Source organism: Scyliorhinus torazame, chromosome 1 (assembly GCF_047496885.1).
Source record: "Scyliorhinus torazame isolate Kashiwa2021f chromosome 1, sScyTor2.1, whole genome shotgun sequence".
Lineage (NCBI taxonomy): Eukaryota > Metazoa > Chordata > Chondrichthyes > Carcharhiniformes > Scyliorhinidae > Scyliorhinus > Scyliorhinus torazame.
This window is the reverse complement of record NC_092707.1, coordinates 222,409,907-222,432,153: the sequence shown is the minus strand read 5'-3', so window position 1 is coordinate 222,432,153 and position 22,247 is coordinate 222,409,907. Positions and strand designations below refer to the sequence as shown.

General features: G+C 46.1%; 1 protein-coding gene across 2 annotated transcripts in view; it reads left to right on the top strand.

Moving 5' to 3' along the window:
• tulp4a (TUB like protein 4a) overlaps positions 1 to 22,247 on the top strand; it is a 691,812-nt gene that overhangs the window by 648,153 nt on the left and 21,412 nt on the right. For both annotated transcript variants that reach the window (XM_072502637.1, XM_072502627.1), the window contains one exon: positions 2,258 to 4,740. In XM_072502637.1, coding sequence (XP_072358738.1) covers positions 2,258 to 4,740 — 2,483 coding nt within the window. The remainder of the gene's footprint in view (positions 1 to 2,257; positions 4,741 to 22,247) is intronic.

Here is a 22,247-nt window from a genome sequence, read left to right as displayed (position 1 = left end):
GATTGCCGGATAGAAGGAAAACTTACCGCGTGTCTCATGTGAATATGCTTAAAAGGTACTTGGAAAGGGCAGGAGAGAAAAAGAGGGAAGTTTTAATGATTCTAACTCAAAGTGACGAACAATATCCAGACGATTTTGAATTTGACATACCTCAAATTAAATTGGAAAACGAGGATGTTCTTAAAATTGGGATAAATTGTTGAGTTACCTTCCAGACGAAAAACGGACTGACCTGAAAGAGTTATTGATATCACATGGGGAAGTTTGTGGAGATAAGTTGGGAAGCACTAAAATGGCTATACATGATGTAGATGTGGGAAATACTGTTCCAATCAAACAACATCCATATAGACTTAACCCTCTAAAATTGGCACAGGTTAACAAAGAAATTGAGAGTATGCTTAAAAATGGCATAATTGAAGTGGGATGTAGCCAATGGAGCTCACCCATTATGATGGTACCTAAACCAGACGGTACCCAACGGTTGTGTGTGGACAATAGAAATGTTAATGCAGTTACAAGAACGGACTCTTATCCTATCCCACGTTTGGAGGATTGCATTGAGAAAGTGGGACGGTCAGCTTTTATTTCCAAACTGGATTTACTTAAAGGTTACTGGCGGGTACCTTTATCTGAAAGGGTGGAGGAGATTTCAGTTTTTGTGACTCCAGGTGGTATACACCAATTCAAAGTTATGCTATTTGGCATGAAAAATGCCACAACCACATTTCAACGGTTAACTAACAAAGTTGTTTCAGAATTATCCAATTGTGCGGTATACATCGACAATCTGGTAAATTTCAGTCAGACATGGAAAGAACATTTAAAACATCTGATGGAGTTATTCGATCAACTTCAGGAGGTGGGTTTGGTGTTAAACCTAGCCAAAAGTGAATTTGGAAAAGCCCAAGTCACTTTCCTTGGCAATACAATCGGACAGGGTTGAATGGTCACACGGATGTGAAAACAAAGGTTATTGAGGAGTTTCCAATACCCTCGACATAAAGGGAAATAATGTGATTTCTTGGGATGAGTGGATTTGATCGAACATTTGTGCCAAATGTTTGCAGCGTGGTTGCTCCACTGATGGACTTGCTGAAGAAACGGCGGAAATTTCAGTGGACAGCAGAGTTTCAACAGGCATTTGAAGGCCTGAAAGCTGTGTTGGAGAATTACGAGGGACTCTGTGATCAGATTGAACTAAAGTACCTGACTTTAAAGAGAAATGTCTTTTCTTCACTTCTTCCATCATTTCTTCAGTCAGGAACCTACATGGGCAGCACGGTAGCATGGTGGTTAGCACAATTGCTTCACAGCTCCAGGGTCCCAGGTTCGATTCCGGCTTGGGTCACTGTCTGTGGGAGTCTGCACGTTCTCCCCGTGTGTGCGTGGGTTTCCTCCGGCTGCTCCGGTTTCCTCCCACAGTCCAAAGATGTGCAGGTTAGGTGGATTGGCCATGATAAATTTCCCTTAGTGTCCAAAATTGCCCTTAGTGTTGGGTGGGGTTACTGGGTTATGGGGATAGGGTGGAGGTATTGACCTTGGGTAGGGTGCTCTTTCCAAGAGCCGGTGCAGACTCGATGGGCCGGATGGCCTCCTTCTGCACTGTAAATTCTATGAAATTTCTATGAAATGGTGTTCCATATGAACAGGTGACTTCCTGACTTTGAATAATGCTCATCTTATTAGTGCATCTTTTATAATTCTGTACCTATTTTATCTCTTCTATTTTATTGTAACCTTCATCCACTTCCTTTGTGCCGGCAGATGCAAAGTACACATTTAGTAGCTTAACTATGTCCTCTGCCTGTACATGAAGATTTCACTTTGGGTCCTTAATAAACCTGACAAATTTCCCGAGCTAGAGCTCATGCTCTTGCATTTTATGTGATCAGAAAATATTTTAGGCTTCATTATAATGTTGCCTTCTAATCTTCTCATAGCCTCACTATGCCTTCCAAATTATCTTTTACATTACCCCCATTTAGATATTGCACCAAACCAGTGTTACACTGTGTCGTGCTGCTCAGTATACCACGTCTTCACATGTTCATATGTTTTGAAGTATAGACACTGTTACAGAGGCAAACTAAAAAAATGTTTCCTCTTCTTTAAACTGTACAAAGTGGCTGTTGTGTACGGTGCAAAGGTTGTTAGAAAAATACCATTGTCTGCTGTTTTTTTGGGTATGCCAAAGGCATGACAAATATTTTGATCTGTTTAATTTTTTTTTTTAATTTTCCCTCTCTCCCCACAGTGATTGGAACATCTGGAGCTCCAGAAAACAACCCTTCTTGCACTGTTAACATTCCCATTGCACCAATCCATAGTTCTGCTCAAGCAATGTCCCCTACTCAGAGTATTGGACTTGTCCAGTCTTTACTGGCCAATCAGAATGTGCAACTTGATGTTTTAACTAATCAAACAGTTGTTGCAGGAGCAATGGAACGCAATTTGGACAGTTCCAGCCAGTATGCAATTTCCAGTAGATTTTCTAATCCAGGTCAGGCAATTTTTGGAAGCTTGGAAACTGGCCGAATGACTGGTGGGTCACAACAGCCATCGCCGCAGATCTCAGGGATGGTGCAGATTCCTGCTGTGGAACATGTCGAACGAGAACCCGAGCACTGTCAAAAAATCAAACCAATACGAACAATGCCACAGTTGGTTGAAGGCAACACGGTGGCATTCAGTGCAACTCCTGAAATACAGTTAGCTAAAATAAATCCACATCCACCTCCTCCATATCCAGGAACTACAGTGACTTCTGCAGCCTCTTCTGCCACTGCTTTACCAGTGGACATTTGTCTGAAAAAAACAGATTTCTCCCTCTTTCCTACTGGACATCTTCAGACCCCTCTAGGTTATGAAAGAATCACAACATTTGATAGTAGTGGAAATGTCGAAGAAGTGTGTAGGCCTCGTATGAGAATATTGAGCAATCAAAATATATGTACCCTTCCAGGCCCAGGGCAATCATCATTACACTTGCCTTCAGCAGATGCGAAGAAGATACAACAAGTATACGGTACACTGAATAGGCTAAGTGTGTCTCACTGTGTTATTCCGAGTGGGGATCCACCACCTTATCCTGATGCAATGAATAGAAGTCAGCGTGTTGACAGTAACACTCTGCAAATGCCACTGCGAAGTAACAGCAAAGATGCCACAGCGAAGGTATCTCAACTGTTAGACTCACATAGAGCTGTTCAACATGGACACAAATCAAAAAACAGCTCTGTTTCTGCACAGTGCCAACAAACTTCTCTCAGATCTCCTCCTGCTCTCTATACCTGCAGTCAATGCATCAACAATGGAAGCAACAATGGTAACATTAATACTAGATCAGAACTACCTAATGGAACTGGTTCTCAGCATAGCGCTGTAATTGTCCACTCAACTAGTACATCACCCCTCTCTTCTCAGTCATCTTATAATCTTCTGAGTCCCCAAGACAGCTGTCATGATAGAACTGAATATGTTAATAATGCTTTCAGTGAGGATGAGTCTATTTTGCAGCATTGCCAAATTGAGAAATCCATTAGGCACATTGCACTAAATAATGAAATCAACATGAAGCGACCACCTCCATATCAGTGGGATCCAGCAGGAAGTGAGGAAATTTGGATTCCACAAGAACGGCCAACTCCAATTTCTGCCACAGGGTGTCATAAACCGCCAAGTCTCATCTTGGAACAATCACATGTGGAAATATCTCATGTACCATTCATTCCTATTAAATCTCCTACCAGCCCAACAGTCACTTTCCAATCAAACTTTGGATTTACTTTACCGTATCCAGTAAGTTACAGTGCATCTCCTATTGCAGCATTTCAGGCTTCATTTCCTTCTTCAGAAGTTATAGGCCCACCACCATACCCACAGCAAGACCCTTCAGTAGTTGTCCAGTCTGGATATACAGCTAACATTGGGTGTTGCCAATTGCCACCAATGTATCCAACCAGTAATACGTTTTCTAGTTTACAGCTTCCTCAGATTACTTTACACCAATGGAACGCCTACAGTTCTTGTTCTCCAATGCATAGTTCACAGGGAACTTTGAATTCAAAGCCAGACTTGCTTGTTGAGAAACCTGGAATACCTCCATATCCAGCAGAGCATCAAGATCACACAGGAACTGAGGTGATTGTGGAAACAGCAAACAGCTTCCAAGAGGTTCTCTCTCTGACAGAATCTCCTGTGCCCCAACGAACAGATAAATACGACAAGAAAAGCCGTAAACGGTTAGACAACAGACCAGAGGAGGCAAATATGCAAGCAGTAACTGAAGGGAAAATAAAAAAAGAGGCAAAGGCTCTTACAGACTTTAATTCTCTCATTTCTAGCCCGAGACTAGGAAGAGAAAAGAAAAAAATCAAAAGCCAAAAGGATCAGATGAAATCCAAAAAGTTGAATAAAATAAGTGAATTTCAAGACAGTTCAGAAAGTGAGCCAGAGTTATTCATTAGTGGAGATGAGTTAATGAATCAGAGCCAAAGCACCAAAAAGGTTTGGAAAACTAAGAGGAGCCTCAGGACAGCAAATGAAACTGATGAGCTGAAATGTCGGAGAGCAAATGAAAAAGAGGACGGGAAGTTTGGAAATCAAGGGTTTGTGTATGTAATGGCTAACAAGCAACCACTCTGGAATGAGGCAACACAAGTATATCAACTGGACTTTGGAGGAAGAGTGACACAAGAGTCAGCAAAAAACTTCCAAATCGAATTGGAAGGCCGACAGGTATTGTAAAATACTGTGTACAAAATCAATTGCAACACATCACAATCAACATCTATTATGGTCGATTTGTTGTGATTTTTATTTCAAAATTATTAGTGCTCATGGAACCATGAGAGGATGATGGTTTGCTGCTCATAATATCCATAGGAGGGTTCTGTCATGGTGCTTATAAGACCCATAAGAGGGTGCTGGTTTGGTGCTCATGAAACACAAGAGGTTTGGACAAGGTACTGAAAGTTAGAAGTGTAAGGGATATTCATAGAGATGTATTCCTTAATGTGAGGGTTCTTCAAATTGAACTGTATTCAACAATTGTGTTTTCCTGACTCAATAACTTCCACTTTGCTGGCACTTATAAAAGCACAGACAGTTAAAATGAAAAGATGTTAATCATCATTCTTAATTTTTAGATATAATCCGTTTTTAAAAAACTGACTATTGATAAGTCTTATGAATGATATTTTAGATGGTAAAAGATTGAAAATTCCAAAATGCAACCTCTTGATTTTTTTCAAGATATTCTTTCAATCGCTCCAGTTTGTGGGCAAGTTAAAATAGCCATTCTCAGCAATAAATCTTTACTGTAGATAAAATAATTTAAGATTTGCAAGGAATTAAATAGATATCAAGGGCCTATGTGGATTTACAAATCATTTAACTGCTGAAGAACAATACAGCACAGGAACACGCTCTTCGACCCTTCAAGCCTGCGCCGACCATGGTGCCTGCCTAGACTAAAACCGTATGCACTTCCGTATCCTTCCATTCCCACCCTATTCATATATTTGTCTCGATGTCCCTTATGTAATGCGACATGAATCCAAGATCCCGGTTGAGGCCGTACTCATGTGTGTGGAACTTGGTTATAAGTTTCTGCTCGGTAGGCTTATAGCCAAGTTCCGCACACATGAGTACGGCCTCAACCGGGACCTTGGATTCATGTCCCATTACATTCACCCCCCACCATCTGGCTTGCAAAATCCTACCAACTATCCTGGGTTGAGACAATTCACACCTCTTTAACCTGGGTTTACCCCTCTCTCTGGCTCTGTAAAGACTTAATTACCTGCAAATGCTCGCATTCAAAGTATCGTCTTGCATCTTTGACTTTGTCTATATAAATATTTCTGGAACCTACCTCTTCATTCACCTGAGGAAGGAGTAGTGCTCCGAAAGCTAGTGATTTGAAACAAACCCATTGGACTTTAATTTGGTGTTGTAAGACTTCTTACTATACTCACAATCTTGTAGACCTCTATCAGGTCGCCTCTCAACCTCCGTCCTTCCAGTGAGAACAGATCGAGTTTATCTAACCTCCCCTCATAGCTAATGCTCTCCATACCAGGCAACATCCTCGTAAACCGCTTCTGTACCCTCTCCAAAGATCCACATCCTTCTGGTAGTGTGGCGACCAGAATTATACACAGTATTCCAAATGAGGCCTAACTAAGGTACTGTACAGCTGCAACATGGCTTGCCAATTTTTATATTCAATGCCCCGACCAATGAAGGCCAGTATGTCGTATGCCTTCTTGACCACCTTATCCACATGCGTTGCCACTTTCAGTGATCGGTGGACATGCACGCCCAGATCTCTCTGCCTGTCAGTACTCGCAAGAGTTCTACCATTTATTGTGTAATTCCTACATGCATTGGACCTTCCAAGACTCCAACCAGTATCCTCTGACAATCCTCTTCACTATCCGCAACTCGACCAATTTTTGTGTCGTCTGCAAACTTACTAATCAGACCAGCTACATTTTCTTCCAAATCATTTATATATACTACAAACAGCAAAGGCCCAGAACTGATCCCTGTGGAACGCCGCTAGTCACAGCCTTCCATTCAGAAAAGCACCCTTCTACTGCTACCCTCAGATGATAATAATACTGCTGATAACATTTTGAATGATGTTTGTTATTTAGCAACTATTTGATTATTTCTGCCATCCTAAAGAGCAAAATTACTTGTGAAGAACTAAGATCAGTAAATTGCTAAGTATATCACTAGAATTTTTCAAGCTAATTATACAGTTCTTGAATTTATGAATATTAATAATCAAAAGATCTCACATTTTGGTATCTCAATCTTACAAAGAACATGAAATTAATGGACAAGCGACATACCATCACCTTTGCTAATAATACAAATGAACAAGGGTAGGAAAAATGTGTGACATACAAGAAGTACAGCTGAGACCTATAAATGATCTAATCGTCGATTTATTAAAATTGATCTGGTAAAATAAATAAAATTTGTAACCCTCACATCTGACTTCATAAATCAAACATAATGGAATTTTACTTGGATAACTTCCAAAAATGAGTATGGGAATCCCAGTATGCGACTAACCTATGTGTATTCATTGGTATACAGACAACCTGCTGCTTTTTTTGATTGCCTTTATCATTCATAGTATAAATTATAAGAACCAGGGAGGTTATGTCGGAGCTGTATAGTACTTTGATTACGCCACAGCTGGAGTACTGTGTTCAGTTCTGGTCACCGCACAACATGAAGGATGGGATTGCACTGGAGAGGGTACAGAGGAGATTCACCAGGATGGAGTATTTTAGCTATGAAGAGAGACTGGATAAGCTCGGGTTATTTTCTTTGGAGCAGATAATTTAGGAATTAGGAGCAGAAGTAGGCAATTCAACCCTTTGAGCCTGCTCTGCCATTCAGTCAGATCATGGCTGTTCTCTTCCTGGTCTCAAATCCACCTCCTTGCAAGCTCCCCATTTCCCTTTAATCTGTTTTTTTAGCAGAAATATATCCATCTCCTTCTTGACACCATTTAATAAATCAGACTCCACCGCACTATGGGGCAGTGAGTTCCACAAATTCACCACCCTGTGCAAGAAGTAGTTCCTCATCTTATTTTAAATCTACTGCCTCTCAACCTATATCTGTGACCTCTGTTCTAGATTGCCCCACAAGGGGCAACATTTGGCCGGAAGGAAATTAGTATTAGCAAAGAAATGGTTTGGGGAAAATTAATGGGATTGAAGGTGGACAAATCTCCAGGGCCTGATAATTTCATCCCAGAGTATTTAAGGAAGTGGTCCGAGAAATAGTAGATCCATTGGTGGTCATTTTCCAAAATTCTCTGGAATGGTTCTTACAGATTGGAGGGTAGCGAATGAAAGCCCGCTATTGGAAAAGGGAGGTAGAGAGAAAGCGAACTATAGACCAATGAGCCTAACGTCGGTAGTAGGGAAGTTGCTGGAGTCAGTTATCAAGGATGTTATAACACAGCATTTGGAAAGCAGTGATGTAATCGGACAAGGTCAGCATGGATTACGAAAGGAACATCATGCTACTAGAATTCTTTGAAGATGTAACCAGTAGAGTTGACCAGAAAGAACCGGTGGATGTGGTTTATTTAGACTTTCAGAAGGCTTTCAACAAGGTCTCATGTGGTAGATTAATATGTAAAGTTAAAGTGCATGGGATTCCAAGTAGTGTCTTGAGATGGATAGAAAGCTGATTAGCAGACACGAAGGAAAAGGTTGGCATAAATGGGTCTTTTTCTGATTGGCAAGCAGTGACTAGTGGGGTACCGCAGGGATCTGTGCTAGGACCCTAACTGTTCACATTATCAATGATTTGGACTAGGGAACTAAATGTATTGGCCGGGATTCCCCGATCCCCCGCCGGGTCGGAGAATCGCTGGGGGGGGGGGGGGGGGCACGAGAATCACGACACGCCGCTCCGACGTCGGCCCGCCGATTCTCCAGCGGCGATTCTTGGGCACCCGCGGGATCGCCGCCACGCCGGTCGGGGGCCGTTTAAAGCACCTCCCCCCAGCGATTCTCTGCGCCTCGACGGGCCGAGTGCCCACTGAGTTCGGCCGAGTCCCGCCGGCATAGGTTACATATGGTCCTACCCGGCGGGACATCGGACGTCTGGCTGCGGGGGCCATCCTGGAGGGGGATCTGACTCCGGAGGGGGCCTCCACGGTGGCCTGGCCTGTGATCGGGGCCTACCGATCGGAGGGTGTGCTATTTCCGCGGGGGGCCTATGTTTCTCATCGCCGGGCCCCTGTAAGGCTCCGCCATATTGCCTGGGGGCCTGGCGCGGAGACGGAAACCCACGCGCATGCGCGAACTCACGCCGGCCATGGCGTGCTGGCTAGAGCAATGGACACCATTCCGGCACCGTACTAGCCCCCTTGGAAGAGGTGAATACCTGGTCCTGGAGGCCTTTTGACGCCGGAGTGGCTCACGCTGCTTTTGACGCCGGCGTCAGACCTTGGCCGTGGGATCAGAGAATCCCGGCCATTATCTCCAAATGTGCAGATGATACAAAGTTGGGTGGGAGGTTGAGCTGTGAGGAGGATGCAGAGATGCTTCAGCAGGATTTGGACAGGCTGAGTGAGTGGGCACATGCATGGCTGATGCAGTATAATGTGGATGAAGGTGAGGTTATCCACTTCGGTAGAAAAAATAGGAAGGCAGATTTTTATTTGAATGGGATGGCCACTTACAATAAGAAACATGGACGGTCGCAAAGCATAACGGGAAAAATGGACAATGTAAGGTTCAGGCAGGCTCAGAGCCTGAATGTATATTTGTGAGCGAAGAATCCAGACAGCATCGAAACCCCCAACCGATTAGTATTTTGATGGCCCATCTCTGTAAGACAAAAGACTGATACTTTTTTAAAAATATATATTTTATTGAAGTTTTCAAACAAAGATTTTCCGTTTTTACAACTTAATAAAGCAATATACATTAAACGTTATTTAAATAATATATTAAACTAACAACAGATGGAAAAAGAAATAAACAAAAAGCAAATATCAACAACTAACTAAGAAAAAACAATAACACGGAATAATCCTCCCCCCCCCCCCCCCCCTGGGTTGCTGCTGCTGTCTTTTCTGTTCTTTCATTATCGTTCCGTGAGATAGTCAAGGAACGGTTGCCACCGCCTGGTGAACCCCTGAGCCGATCCTCTTAACACATATTTTATTTGTTCCAGTCTTATGAACCCTGCCATGTCGTTTATCCAGGCCTCCACGCCCGGGGGCTTCGCTTCCTTCCACATAAGTAGAATCCTTCGCCGAGCTACTAGGGACGCAAAGGCCAAGACGTCGGCCTCTTTCGCCTCCTGCACTCCCAGTTCTTCTGCAACCCCAAATATAGCCAACCCCCAGCTTGGTTTGACCCGGACCCCCACCACCTTTGAGATCACTCTTGCCACACCCTCCCAGAACTCATGCAGTGCCGGACACGACCAGAACATGTGAGTGTGGTTCGCCAAGCTTCCCGAGCACCTCCCACACCTGTCCTCCACCCCAAAAAACCTGCTCAGTCTTGCTCCCGTCATATGCGCTCTGTGTAGAACCTTAAATTGAATCAGGCTAAGCTGGCACACGAGGACGAGGAATTTACCCTACTTAGGGCACCTGCCCACAGCCCCTCCTCAATCTCTTCCCCCTGCTCCTCTTCCCATTTTCCCTTCAGCTCCTCTACTATCGCCTCCCCTACAGTCTCTCATCTCCCTGTATATTTTGGACACTTTACCTTCTCCAACCCATGCCCCCGAAATCACTCTATCCTGGACCCCTTGCGTCGGGAGCCGCGGAAATTCCCTCACCTGTTGCCTCGTAAATGCCCTCACTTGCATGTATCGGAAAGCATTCCCTGGTGGCAGCTTATATTTTTCTTCCAATGCTCCCAAACTCGCAAACGTCCCGTCCACAAACAGGTCCTTCAGCTTCCTAATTCCTGCTCGCTGCCAACATTGAAATCCCCCATCTATCCTCCCCGGGACGAACCTGTGGTTATTCCTTATCGGGGACCACACCGAGGCACTCATCACTCCCCTATGCAAAAGACTGATACTTGAGTAACCGATACAATCCCAGACATTTCGGCGCCACTCCCTGTACTCAGGAAGCATCAACAACAGGGTCAATGACCGCTTAGCACACACCCGGCCATCAAGGCACCCGCCCCTTCATTGGCTCAAATCAAATACAGTGATCAAGAACTACCCAATTAATGGGGTCCAAACCGAAGGACCGCCCAAAAGAGCGCGAAACCCCCCCAAGGATAAAGAGAGAGACTGCCATGCATTCGATCTCTCTTGGACCTGGCGCTCTGGCAACATCCACCTCCAATTGCAGCGCCACCAGAAGCAAGTTCAAGTTCAACGCCCGCTACCGGACGGATGAGCCCAGCTGAGCAGCAGTTACTTCTCCAGACCCAGTAGATCCAGATTCGAACAAAGGCCACTGTTCCTCTGACCTAAGCCGGGTTCCTGAAGTTAAGTACAGGTTGTCATAGTCGATAGGTGTAGTTAACTAGTAGTGTCTATGTTGCATGACTATTGTGTGTAAATAAAGTACCCTTGATCTTGAACTAACTAACTGGTGTTTGGCTCTTTGATCGATATCCGGTTGAACCTTGTGGTGGTATCATTTGGTACCTGGCGACTCTGAGCAATATAATATTGATATCCAAAGAAAGAAGGGCAACCTTATTGATTGCCATGTTTATAGCAGGTAAAAAAGGCAACAGTTATTGCTGACATCTGACAGGACTCGACCCAGAAGTGACAGTGTAACTCCGAGAGAACCCCACAAAATGGTAGAATTAGAAATCCAAATTGACAAAGTAAAAGAAACCACAAGCATAAGACCAGTATCGATCAAACCTCCAAAATTCAGAAGTGTGTAATTTGCATGCGTACCAGCAAGGGATATAAGGTAACCTCGATAGATTTTGTTGCATGAAACTTTCGGGAGTTCCGTAAACCGGAAAATAGCTTGAGCCGTACCCGTTGTTTGCACCACCGCTTTATTCCCCCTTGTCCCAAATTCCCGGTAGAAACAGATAATCGTAATGAAGGCAATGGAACGCCTTATGCATCCACAGGAACCCAAGGTCGCAGCGACCAACAGAGAAGAACAGTGTCCCATATGGGAAGAGGAGATTAGGAAATACCTAAAGGGGAAAGGATGGTCTAAGTTTTGTGCAAATGAGGAAACAGGTCCTGGTAGTACAGGACAAACTTGGTGGAATAACCTGACCGAGATCCACAAGAAGAATTTGAGTAGAGTTCCTAATCCAATGGCAATCGTGTCCTGCTTGGCACAATTGCGAGGCACAGAGGAGGTTGTGAGTACGCTCCGCAGACAGCTTGAGGAGAAGGAGAAGAGTAGAGAGGGAAATGTTGGCGAGTGTGAGAGAGTAAATGAGCAACTCCGAGAGCAGCTAGCGGCGAAGGACAAGGAGACGGCTGATGTCAAACGGGCACACCAATCTTGTCTCGCCCATCTCAGCAGCTTTCAGATTCAATACGATAAGGCCTACCAGGACACGCAACGTGCGGTTTTGATAAGAGAAGAAACAGAACACCAAGCAGAACAGTTGGAGAAACAATGTGAGGACTTAAACGCAGCCCTACGAGCACTCCACAGTTACACCATGGAACAGAGGCAGAGTTCAGTAGACCATGCCAAGTGCAGGCAGCAAATTGCAAGATTGCACTCACTGCTCTCAGTCCAGAATGGGTTCAGAGATACCTTTGGCCCACAGTTAGATCAGGAAGATGGCCCCGATTGGCAGGAGCTCAATGAAACGGCCCATCGATATGTGAACGAGACAGAAAGTCAGAATAGAGCCCCCCAGGCCCCGAAAAGGAAAGCACCCGCACCACCGACTGCACAGGCAGCACCCAACCCAATGAATCCCATCACCACGCAGCATAGAGTAACAACAGAAGACCAACCCGATTTTGTGTACACCACCCCACTAACCATCACCCAGTTAAGAGATGCCCGCGATAAAATTGAAACTTTTCACCCCACGTCAGACCCACAGCACTTTTTCGAACGAGTTAGGCAACAGACCGTCATGTACGGTTTGGACGAGCAGGAAGAAGTAAAACTCATAGTGATGAGCCTTGACCTGTCTGTTAGTTCAGCCCTTCCCGACCCACAAAATGTAGGAGGAGGTAGCCTCGAAGATATGAAAACAGCCATCTTAGATGCCATTGGCTACAATAGAGGAGATCCAGTAGAAGGACTCAACCGGTGTAGACAGAAAAAGGGAGAGCATCCAGCAGCATTTGCTGGACGCCTCTGGATCCACTTCACCGCAGTATCCGGTGATTTAACACGCGCCCATTTATCTGCAGACAATATGGCCAAATGGACCCGTATTCTAGTCTCCCACGCCACGGAGGCAGGACACAAGGCATGTGCGAATTACGACCCCTCAGACCCGGCACACAATGAAGTGTGGGTACTGAAGCAACTATCTGGAGCTTGCGAACAGTCCCTACAGAAAACGACAGAGCAGGAAAGAGTAGATGCCAACATGAATCCAGAAGGGCACACCAAGACCCCGCATGGGTAAATGAAGGCAGAAGTAATACACAGCACCCTAAAGTGCAGGGATGCTACAATTACGGACACAAGGGACATTACGCCCGAGAATGCAATGCCCCCCCGAAACAGCAATGGAATCAGCCCACAAATGTCCCACCTAGGAACAATGCCAGACCCATCCACAGCGTTAGTGCCCAATCAGATAATTTGGCCATAAATGGCACCGATTGACGCTGTTCGGACTCCTCAACTTGGGTCTGCGACACACTTTGGGACAAGTCTGGAAGACCGGTAGTTGCAGGCACAGTCCGGGGACACCCAATAGAGTTCCTTTGGGACACAGGAGGGTCCTGAACCACGTTAAACTCCTCCACGATGTACCAGCGAGATATATGGCCCACTACAAACACCATCACTCTTAGTGGCTTTACAGGGCACCTCCAGCAGGGACACATGACAGCCCCTGTGGATATCCAGATCGGTAACATTAAAACTAAGCACTCAGTCGTTTTGGTAGATTTACCCCAGACAGCAGAACACATCTTGTGAATAGATTTTATGAGCTCACGCAACCTTTCTTTCGACCCCGTAAATAAATGTGTGTGGAAAATGGCCAGAGCAGCACGAGCCCCCGCCACGCTCACAGTAGGAGACTACGCACACAGGATTAGCTCAGTGGGAGAGTACTGGTTTGATCCACAAACCATTACCACGGACAAAACAGTTAGGGCAGTCTTGAAGAGACATAAAGCATCATTTGCCCACCACAAGCACGATTGCGGTAAGATTCCAGGAATGGTCAACATTACAGGTCCCGATCCTAAGCCCCAGAAACAATACGGTTTTCCACAGCAAGCCGAGGGAGAGATAGCTAAAGTAATCCAGAGTTTATTGGACTAAGGAGAAATTCAGCCCGTAGCCTCAACGAACAATGCCCTGATTTGGCCCGTAAGAAAACCAGATGGTTCATGGCGACTGACCATCGATTATAGGGAATTAAACAAAGTAACTCCGTTAGCAGCCCCCACCGTTGCCACGAGTCCCGAGACCATGTTAAAACAGGGACTTCAGTCAAACCTTTTCACGGTTTTGGACATTAGCAATGGCTTTTGGTCCATTCCATTGGACAAAACGTGCCAGTACAAATTTGCGTTCACTTTCCAGGGACAGCAGTACACAGGGACTTGCCTTCCACAAGGCTTCCACAACTCCCCCTCCATTTTTCACAGACAATTGGCGAACAGATTAGCAAAATTTTCCCGACCTGAATGCCTTGTTCAGTATGTGGACGACTTGCTCCCACAGACTGACACCAAGGAAGAGCACATTTCGCTTCTTTCAGAACCATTAGGACTCCTCAAAGAAATTGGATGCAAAATTAACCCCCAAAAAGTCCAAATTCTCCAGGAAAAGGTCACTTATTTAGGTACGGTCATCACGCATGGTAAGCGTGAGATAGAACAGAAATGGATAGATTCAATTGTAAAATTGCCCTTGCCCCAAAATGTTACAGCATTCCGGTCATTTTTAGGATTGGTCGGTTACTGCAGGAACCACATAGATGGTTTCGCCACAAAAGCAGCCCCACTTTCCGAGCTCCTTAAGAAACAGGCCCCATGGAAATAGCTTCCACAGCACAGGGATGCCGTAGATACATTCAAACGCACCCTAAGCACAGTCCCCGCTTTGCAGGGACCAGACCACACTCCCCATATGCGATAGAGGTAAAGACAACCGACCGAACCCTTTTGGCTATACTTCTACAGGAAAGGCATGATCGTTTAGGACCCGTAGCCTATGCCTCACGAGTTTTAGATCCGGTAGAGCAAGGCTTTTCAGCCTGCGAAAGGCACATGCTCGCAGTTTCTTGTGCTGTCCAATACTTCTCATACATAACAGGACTCAACCCCGTAACCATTTTGACCAAGCACACCCCGACACAGCTTTTATTAGATGGTAGACTAAAAGATGGCACAGTAAGCCAAATTTGCGCAGCGTGCTGGACCCTACTCCTACAAGGACGCAACATTGCAGTAAAAAGGACAAAGACGCACACGTTTCTGGACAACAATTTACACTATGCAGGAACCCCACACGAGTGTGAGATCATTGCAACCAAGGACAATACAGGCCCCTTTGTTCCCAAATCGGTGCCAAAAAAGACAGACATCAGACCACAGACAACCCAGCCCACAGACGAAGCTCTAAGAATTTTATAGATGGCTCCTCCACAGTTCTTGATGGAAAAAGGATCACAGGATGTGGAATTTATGTAGAGGACGCACAGGGACGCGCTTTAGAGGAAATCTCATTAAAGTTGCCTGGACATTTAGGTTCGCAGGCAGCCGAGTTAGCAGCAATTGCTTACATCGTGCAGCACCTAGATTCGTTCCCGACCACAGCAGACATATATTTGGACAGTTTGTATGTCTGCAACAGCTTGACAGAATTCCTGCCCCTGTGGGATTTATATCCGCCAATGGAAAAGTGCCATTACTCAAACACATTCTCCAGACAGCGAAAGGTAGAAAATATGGAATCATAAAAGTTAGAAGCCACCATCGTTCCTCCCCACCCGGTAACGTGAAAGCAGACGCCCTAGCGAAGGCAGGCTCACGACATGGCCACTTTTGGCAACCCCCCGAGAGTGCCCCAGTACACGCGGTCCAGGTCTCAGAGACCAATATTCAAGATTTAGCCTATGCACAAAAAGAAGATGATACGCTGAAGGAAATTTTAAAAGGAGACTTCCTGGCTCCCTATGATAAGTTTAAAGACACGTTAACGATTCATGAGGGAACCGTATTAAAGGATGGTATTTATGTGGTCCCCACCCAGGACAGGAACCAGATTATTTGCCAATTCCACGACGGACACGGACACCAAGGGATAGAATCGCCCTTGCCCACCTCAGACCTCTCTGCTGGTGGCCCAATTTAAAAACCGACGTAACCCATTACATTGAGAATTGTTTGATTTGCGCCCAGAACAACCCGGACAGATATGCAAAGAAAGGTCAGCTGAGACACACCCGCCCTGTCAATGGCCCATGGACGAACTTGCAGTTAGACTATATTGGCCCCCTCCCCTGGGGGGGGGGGGGGGGGCCTGCTGAAATGGATACAAATATATGTTGGTCGTCATCGACACCTTCACAAAATGGGTAGAGGCATTCCCTTCAAGAACAAACACGGCCAAAGCCACGGCAAAAATTCTAACCGAGCAAATTTTTACTAGGTGGGGACTCCCCCATAGTATTGAGTCGGACCAAGGTTCGCACTTCACAGGCAGGGTAATGAAAAACGTCCTGACGATTTTCGGAATAAAACAGAAATTTCACATTGCCTATCACCCACAGTCCAGCAGCATTATGGAACACATGAATCGGACCCTAAAGGCAACACTTAGGAAGATGGTACAGCAGCACAATACAACATGGGACACAGTGCTCCCATTCGCACTGATGTTTATTAGAAACACGGTGTCGAGTTTGACAGGATACACCCCCACATCCTCATGACCGGACGACCCATGAAGGGTACCGAGTATTTATTTGGACTTGATTTGGCCAGCCCCACAGTCACCGTCCTTAACCACGAAAAAGCAGTCCAAAACATAATGGAGAATATTAAAGCAGCACAGCTCGCTGCAGCTGTTCGACTTGGCGCTAGGAGAAAGCAGAGTAAGGCCTGCTTTGATAAAATAGTACACCCGATAGAATATACAGTCGGACAGCAAGTCATGATCTCCCTGTACAATCCTAGTTCATTCTTCTTCCCCAAATTTTCAGGACCCTACTCAATTTCCGATAAAGAAAGCCCTCAGTTTATAAGATCACATAACCAAATGGAAAATCAGGATGGTTCCATGTAAACCCGCTTAAGGTTTATGGAACACAGTGCAGCCACTCACACCACCTCTCACTGGTAATGGCAGACAACGCAGACCCGCCCACTGACAACCCAATCCAGCCCTCCCCCAGCCAGGACAGCAGTCCACAGACACGACCTTGACTCCGCCCGCAGAGTCGAATTTCACCCTCACATTTGATTCGGCCGCTAGCGAGAGCGATAGCGACAGCAAAAACACAACGGACGCCCTTGATACTCCCGACCAATGGAAAAACAGACCATGCCCCAGTCACTACAGCCCCAGTAACACCGACCACGATATGTTCGGCCCTTCAGATACAATTTATTTGCCGTTACCAGAACCTGACCCACCACCCGACGATAGCGACACCCACCTTGCCCCTACCGCCTTACAGGATAAGAAACAATGGCACCACGACAATTCTTATCGCCTGATAAGAAACGACGAGATGGACCCCACATCGGCCCACGCCGCATTGGCACTGAAACTCCAGGCACGAGTTTGGCAACCGGGATATGGTGACGACTCCGAGTCTGACTCCCACCATGCTAACCCCTTTGAGACCCTTTTTGGAATGGAACCCTGAGGTGTCCAGATGATGAGAGAAAGGAACCGATTGGCTTCCGGGTGCGGCGATGACCAGCTGAGTCGCACGTTTCGGCAGCTCCCGGTGGAACGGACTTTTGGGCTCTTAATAAGAGACCCAACAGCAATTTTAACGGCTAAAAGTACTATGCGGTAAACCAGAAGGGAATCCCCCCTGGATGCGGATGGAAAAAGGAGAGGAAAGTGGCCGGATTGTGGTGGTTCCTTTAGAGCAGCGGCAAGGAAGGCAAGCAAAAACCAAGATGGCGTCGGAAGGTGGCAGTTTAATATGGGGCCCTGAACAACACGAGTTTTTGAAACGCTGCGTGGAAGAGCTTAAAAAGGAGATGAAGAAGGAGCTGTTGGCCCCGATATTACAGGCGATTGAAGGGCTAAAAGATGAGCAAAAGACCCAGGAACGGGAGCTTCGGGTCGTGAAGGCAAAGGCTGCCGAGAACGAGGACGATATACAGGGCCTGGTGGTGAAGACGGAGATGCACGAGGCACACCATAAACAATGTGTGGAAAGGCTGGAGGTGCTGGAGAATAATGCGAGGAGGAAGAATTTAAGGATTCTTGGTCTTCCTGAAGGTGCAGAAGGGGCGAACGTCGGGGCATATGTGAGCACGATGCTGCACTCGTTAATGGGAGCGGAGAAATTCCCAGAGCCATAGTGGTGAGATTCCTCCATTTTAAGGACAGAGAGATGGTCCTCAGATGGGCAAAGAAAACTCGGAGCAGTAGGTGGGAGAACGCGGTGATCCGCGTATATCAAGACTGGAGTGCGGAGGTGGCGAGAAGGAGGGCGAGCTTTAATTGGGCCAAGGCGGTGCTTCATAAAAAGAAGATAAAATTTGGAATGCTGCAACCGGCAAGACTGTGGGTCACATATCAAGGGAAGCACCACTACTTTGAAACGGCGGATGAGGCGTGGACATTTATTGTTGAAGAGAAATTGGAATAAGCGGGTTATTAAAAAAGAACGTTTGAGACAAAGTGGTGGGGCGAATATGGGGGGGCGAAGAGGGGGGAAAAAGGGGGGAGAGATGATTTTTATGTTGTTAATCCTGCGACCCGGTAACTTTTCTCTCTTCCACAGATTGTGGGGGAGGGAGGAAGGGAGGTGGAGGAGCTGGGGGCGTTGGCCATTGGGGGCCTTTGTTCCCGGGCTATGATAATTATGGCGGGAATAGGGAAGCAGGAAGGAGGGGGCATCGCACGGTGCGAGCCGAGGTCACGGGGGGAAGCCGAGGTCGGCCAGAGTTTGCTGACTTCTGGGAGCAACATGGGGGGTGTAACTACGCTAGTGGGGGATCTAGCGGGGGGGGTGGGAGGGGGGATTTACTGGGTTGCTGCGCATGCGCGGGAAACTGTCGGCGGCCGCTGACGCTCCCGCGCATGCGCCGCATTTTCGCACCAGCTGGCGGGGCAACAAACGCCATTTCCGCCAGCTGGCGGGACAACAAACGCCATTTCCGCCAGATGGCGGGGCGGAAATCCCTCCGGCGCCGGCCTAGCCCCTCAATGTTGGGGCTCGGCCCCCAAAGATGCGGAGCATTCCGCACCTTTGGGCCGGCGCGATGCCCGTCTGATTGGCGCCGTTTTTGGCACCAGTCGGCGGACATCGCGCCGTTGGGGGAGAATTTCGCCCCTGGTCTCCCAAATGGATGTTTTAAAAACAAAAATGAGGGAGTCACATATGGTGACGGTTCTAAATGGGAAATTGACATTAAGGAGAAACAGACAGACAAACGAGAGAATAAACAACAAGATAATAACATATTATGCTTGTACCCCCAGGAAGATACGAATAGACCAGGAGACAGAGGAAGACACAGACAAGATGAAGACAGACCTGATGATCTGCATCATGATCGTCGTTGGGTCAATACAGTTGCGCGCGTTATCAGATCCTATACCCCTCACCACACAGGCCCTAAACTTGACTACCCAACATGATACCCCTAGCCCGGACACTACACCACACATAGTCACAGCCACTGATACCCCCACATGGTGTGATAATATCATAAAGTGGTATTCCCTTTCGTACACAGTAGAAGCCCTATTGATTATAGCGATACTTTTCAGTGTCATCCAGATGATCAGACTGCGGAAATGGCGAAGGAGAGCCTCCCGCTCTCCAGTATACACACTCAGAGCCCCATTTCTTGGACTTCAGCAGACCCCACACTCTTTTTGAACCTTTTTCTCCCTAATAAATTCCGCGGTTGTTTTTTTAATAACATTACTTTCTCTGTAAATTGACATAAGTGTTAAGCAGGAATGTGATGCTGCTATGGTTTATTTTGTACTGTAATATAAGTTCTTTGGTTATTAGATAGCACCATAAGTGTAGTTTAGTTAAGGACAGTTAGAGGTTCCCCTTTTGTGTAAAGAAACTGAAATGCATGTTCGAATGTTATAGTGCCCCCTTAGAATTTTTATAGATAGGTGTTGTATTAGGGAAAACTGAGGTAAATGTTTCGACCCATAGGACAGAGTAGGATAGAACCTGTCCTTGATTGAGAGTACCCGGCATATCAGAGAACAGGAGAAGATTCAGTAGTGTGATCTTTCACGCTTCGCGTTGAGGATCAAGAGGACGGACTGTAGCCATCTGGGATGGCCACTTACAATAAGAAACATGGACGGTCGCAATGCATAACGGGAAAAATGGACAATGTAAGGTTCAGGCAGGCTCAGGGCCTGAATGTATATTTGTGAGCGAAGAATCCAGATAGCATCGAAACCCCCAACCGAGACCAAAACATTTTGATGGCCCATCTCCATAAGACAAAAGACTGATTCTTGAGTAACCGATACAATCCCAGACATTTCGGCACCACTCCCTGTACTCAGGAAGCATCAACAGCAGGGTCAATGACCGCTTAGCACACACCCGGCCATCAAGGCACCCGCCCGGCCATCAAGGCATCCGCCCCTTCATTGGCTCAAATCAAATACAGTGATCAAGAACTACCCAATTAACGGGGTCCAAACCGAAGGACCGCCCAAAAGAGCGCAAAACTCCCCAAGGATAAAGAGAGAGACCGCCATGTGTTCGATCTCTCTTGGACCTGGCGCTCCAGCAACATCCACCTCCAATTGCAGCACCACCAGATGCAAATTCAAGTTCAACGCCCGCTACCGGACGGATGAGCCCAGCTGAGCAGCAGTTACTTCTCCAGACCCAGTAGATCCAGATTTGAACAAAGGCCACTGTTCCTCTGACCTAAGCCGGGTGCCTGAAGTTAAGTACAGGTTGTCATAGTTGATAGGTATAGTTTAACTAGTAGTGTTTATATTGCATGATAATTGTGTGTGTAAATAAAGTACCATTGATCTTGAACTAACTAACTGGTGTTTGGCTCTTTGATCGATACCCGGTTGAACCTTGTGGTGGTATCATTTGATAACTGGCGACTCTTGAGCAATATAATATTGATATCCAAAGAAAGAAGGGCAACCTTATGGACTGCCATATTTATAGCAGGTATAAAAGGCAATGGTGTAAATTGAGAGAGGTGGATACTCAACGAGACTTTGGTGCCCTCGTGTATCAGTTGCTGAAAGTAAGCACGCAGGTACAGCAGACAGTAAAGAAGGCAAATGATATGTTGGCCTTCATAGCGAGAGGATTTGATTGAAGGAATAGAGATGTTTTACTGCAATTGTATAGGGCATTGGTGATGCCACACCTGGAGTATTGTGTGCAGTTTTGGTGTCTTTATCTGAGGAAGGATGTTCTTGCTTTGGAGGGAGTGCAGCGGAGGTTTACCAGGTTGATTCCTGGGATGGCGGGACTGTAATATGAGGAGAGACTAAATAGGTTAGGATTATATTCATTGGAGTTTAGAAGAGTGAGAGGGGATCTCATAGAAATTTCTAACAGGACTAGACAGGGTAGATTCAGAAAGAGTGTTTCTGATGGTGGGGGAGTCCAGAACTAGGGGTTTGAGGATAAGGGGTAAACCTTTAAGGACTGAGGTGAGGAGAAATTTCTTCACCCATAGAGTGGTGAAACTGAGGAATTTGCTGCCATAGAAAGTAGCTGAGGCCAAAACATTTTGTAATTTCAAGCTGAGGTCAAAACATTTTGTAAACTCCAGCGAGTATAAGCATAAGCCCAAACTGTTTAATCTCGCCACATACTTCAACCCTTTCATCCCCGGAATCAATCTGGCGAACCTCCTCTGAACTGCCTCCAATGCCACCACATCCTTCCTCAATTAAGGAGACCGAAACTGGACAAAATATTCCAGATCTGTAGAGAGGCAGTAGTATTGAGGAAGCAGGTGGGGTGCAGAAGGACTTAGACATTCTACAAGAGCGGGCAAAGATGTGGCAGATGGAATACAATGTAGAAAAATGTGAGGTTATGCACTTTGGAAGGGGAAATAGAGGCATAGACTATTTTCTAAATGGGGAGATGCTTCGGAATCAGAAGCACAAAGGGACTTGGGTCCTTGGTCACGATTCTCTTCAGGTTAACGTGTAGGTTCAGTCGGAGTTAGGAAAGCAGATGCATAATCTCAGACTAAAGGGACGATCCTTTAAAACAGATGAGGAATTTCTTCAGCCAGAGGGTGGTGAATCTGTGGAACTCTTTGCCGCAGAAGGCTGTGGTGGCCAAATCACTGAGTGTCTTTAAGACTGAGATAGATAGGTTTTTGATCAATCAGGGGTTATGGGGAGAAGGCAG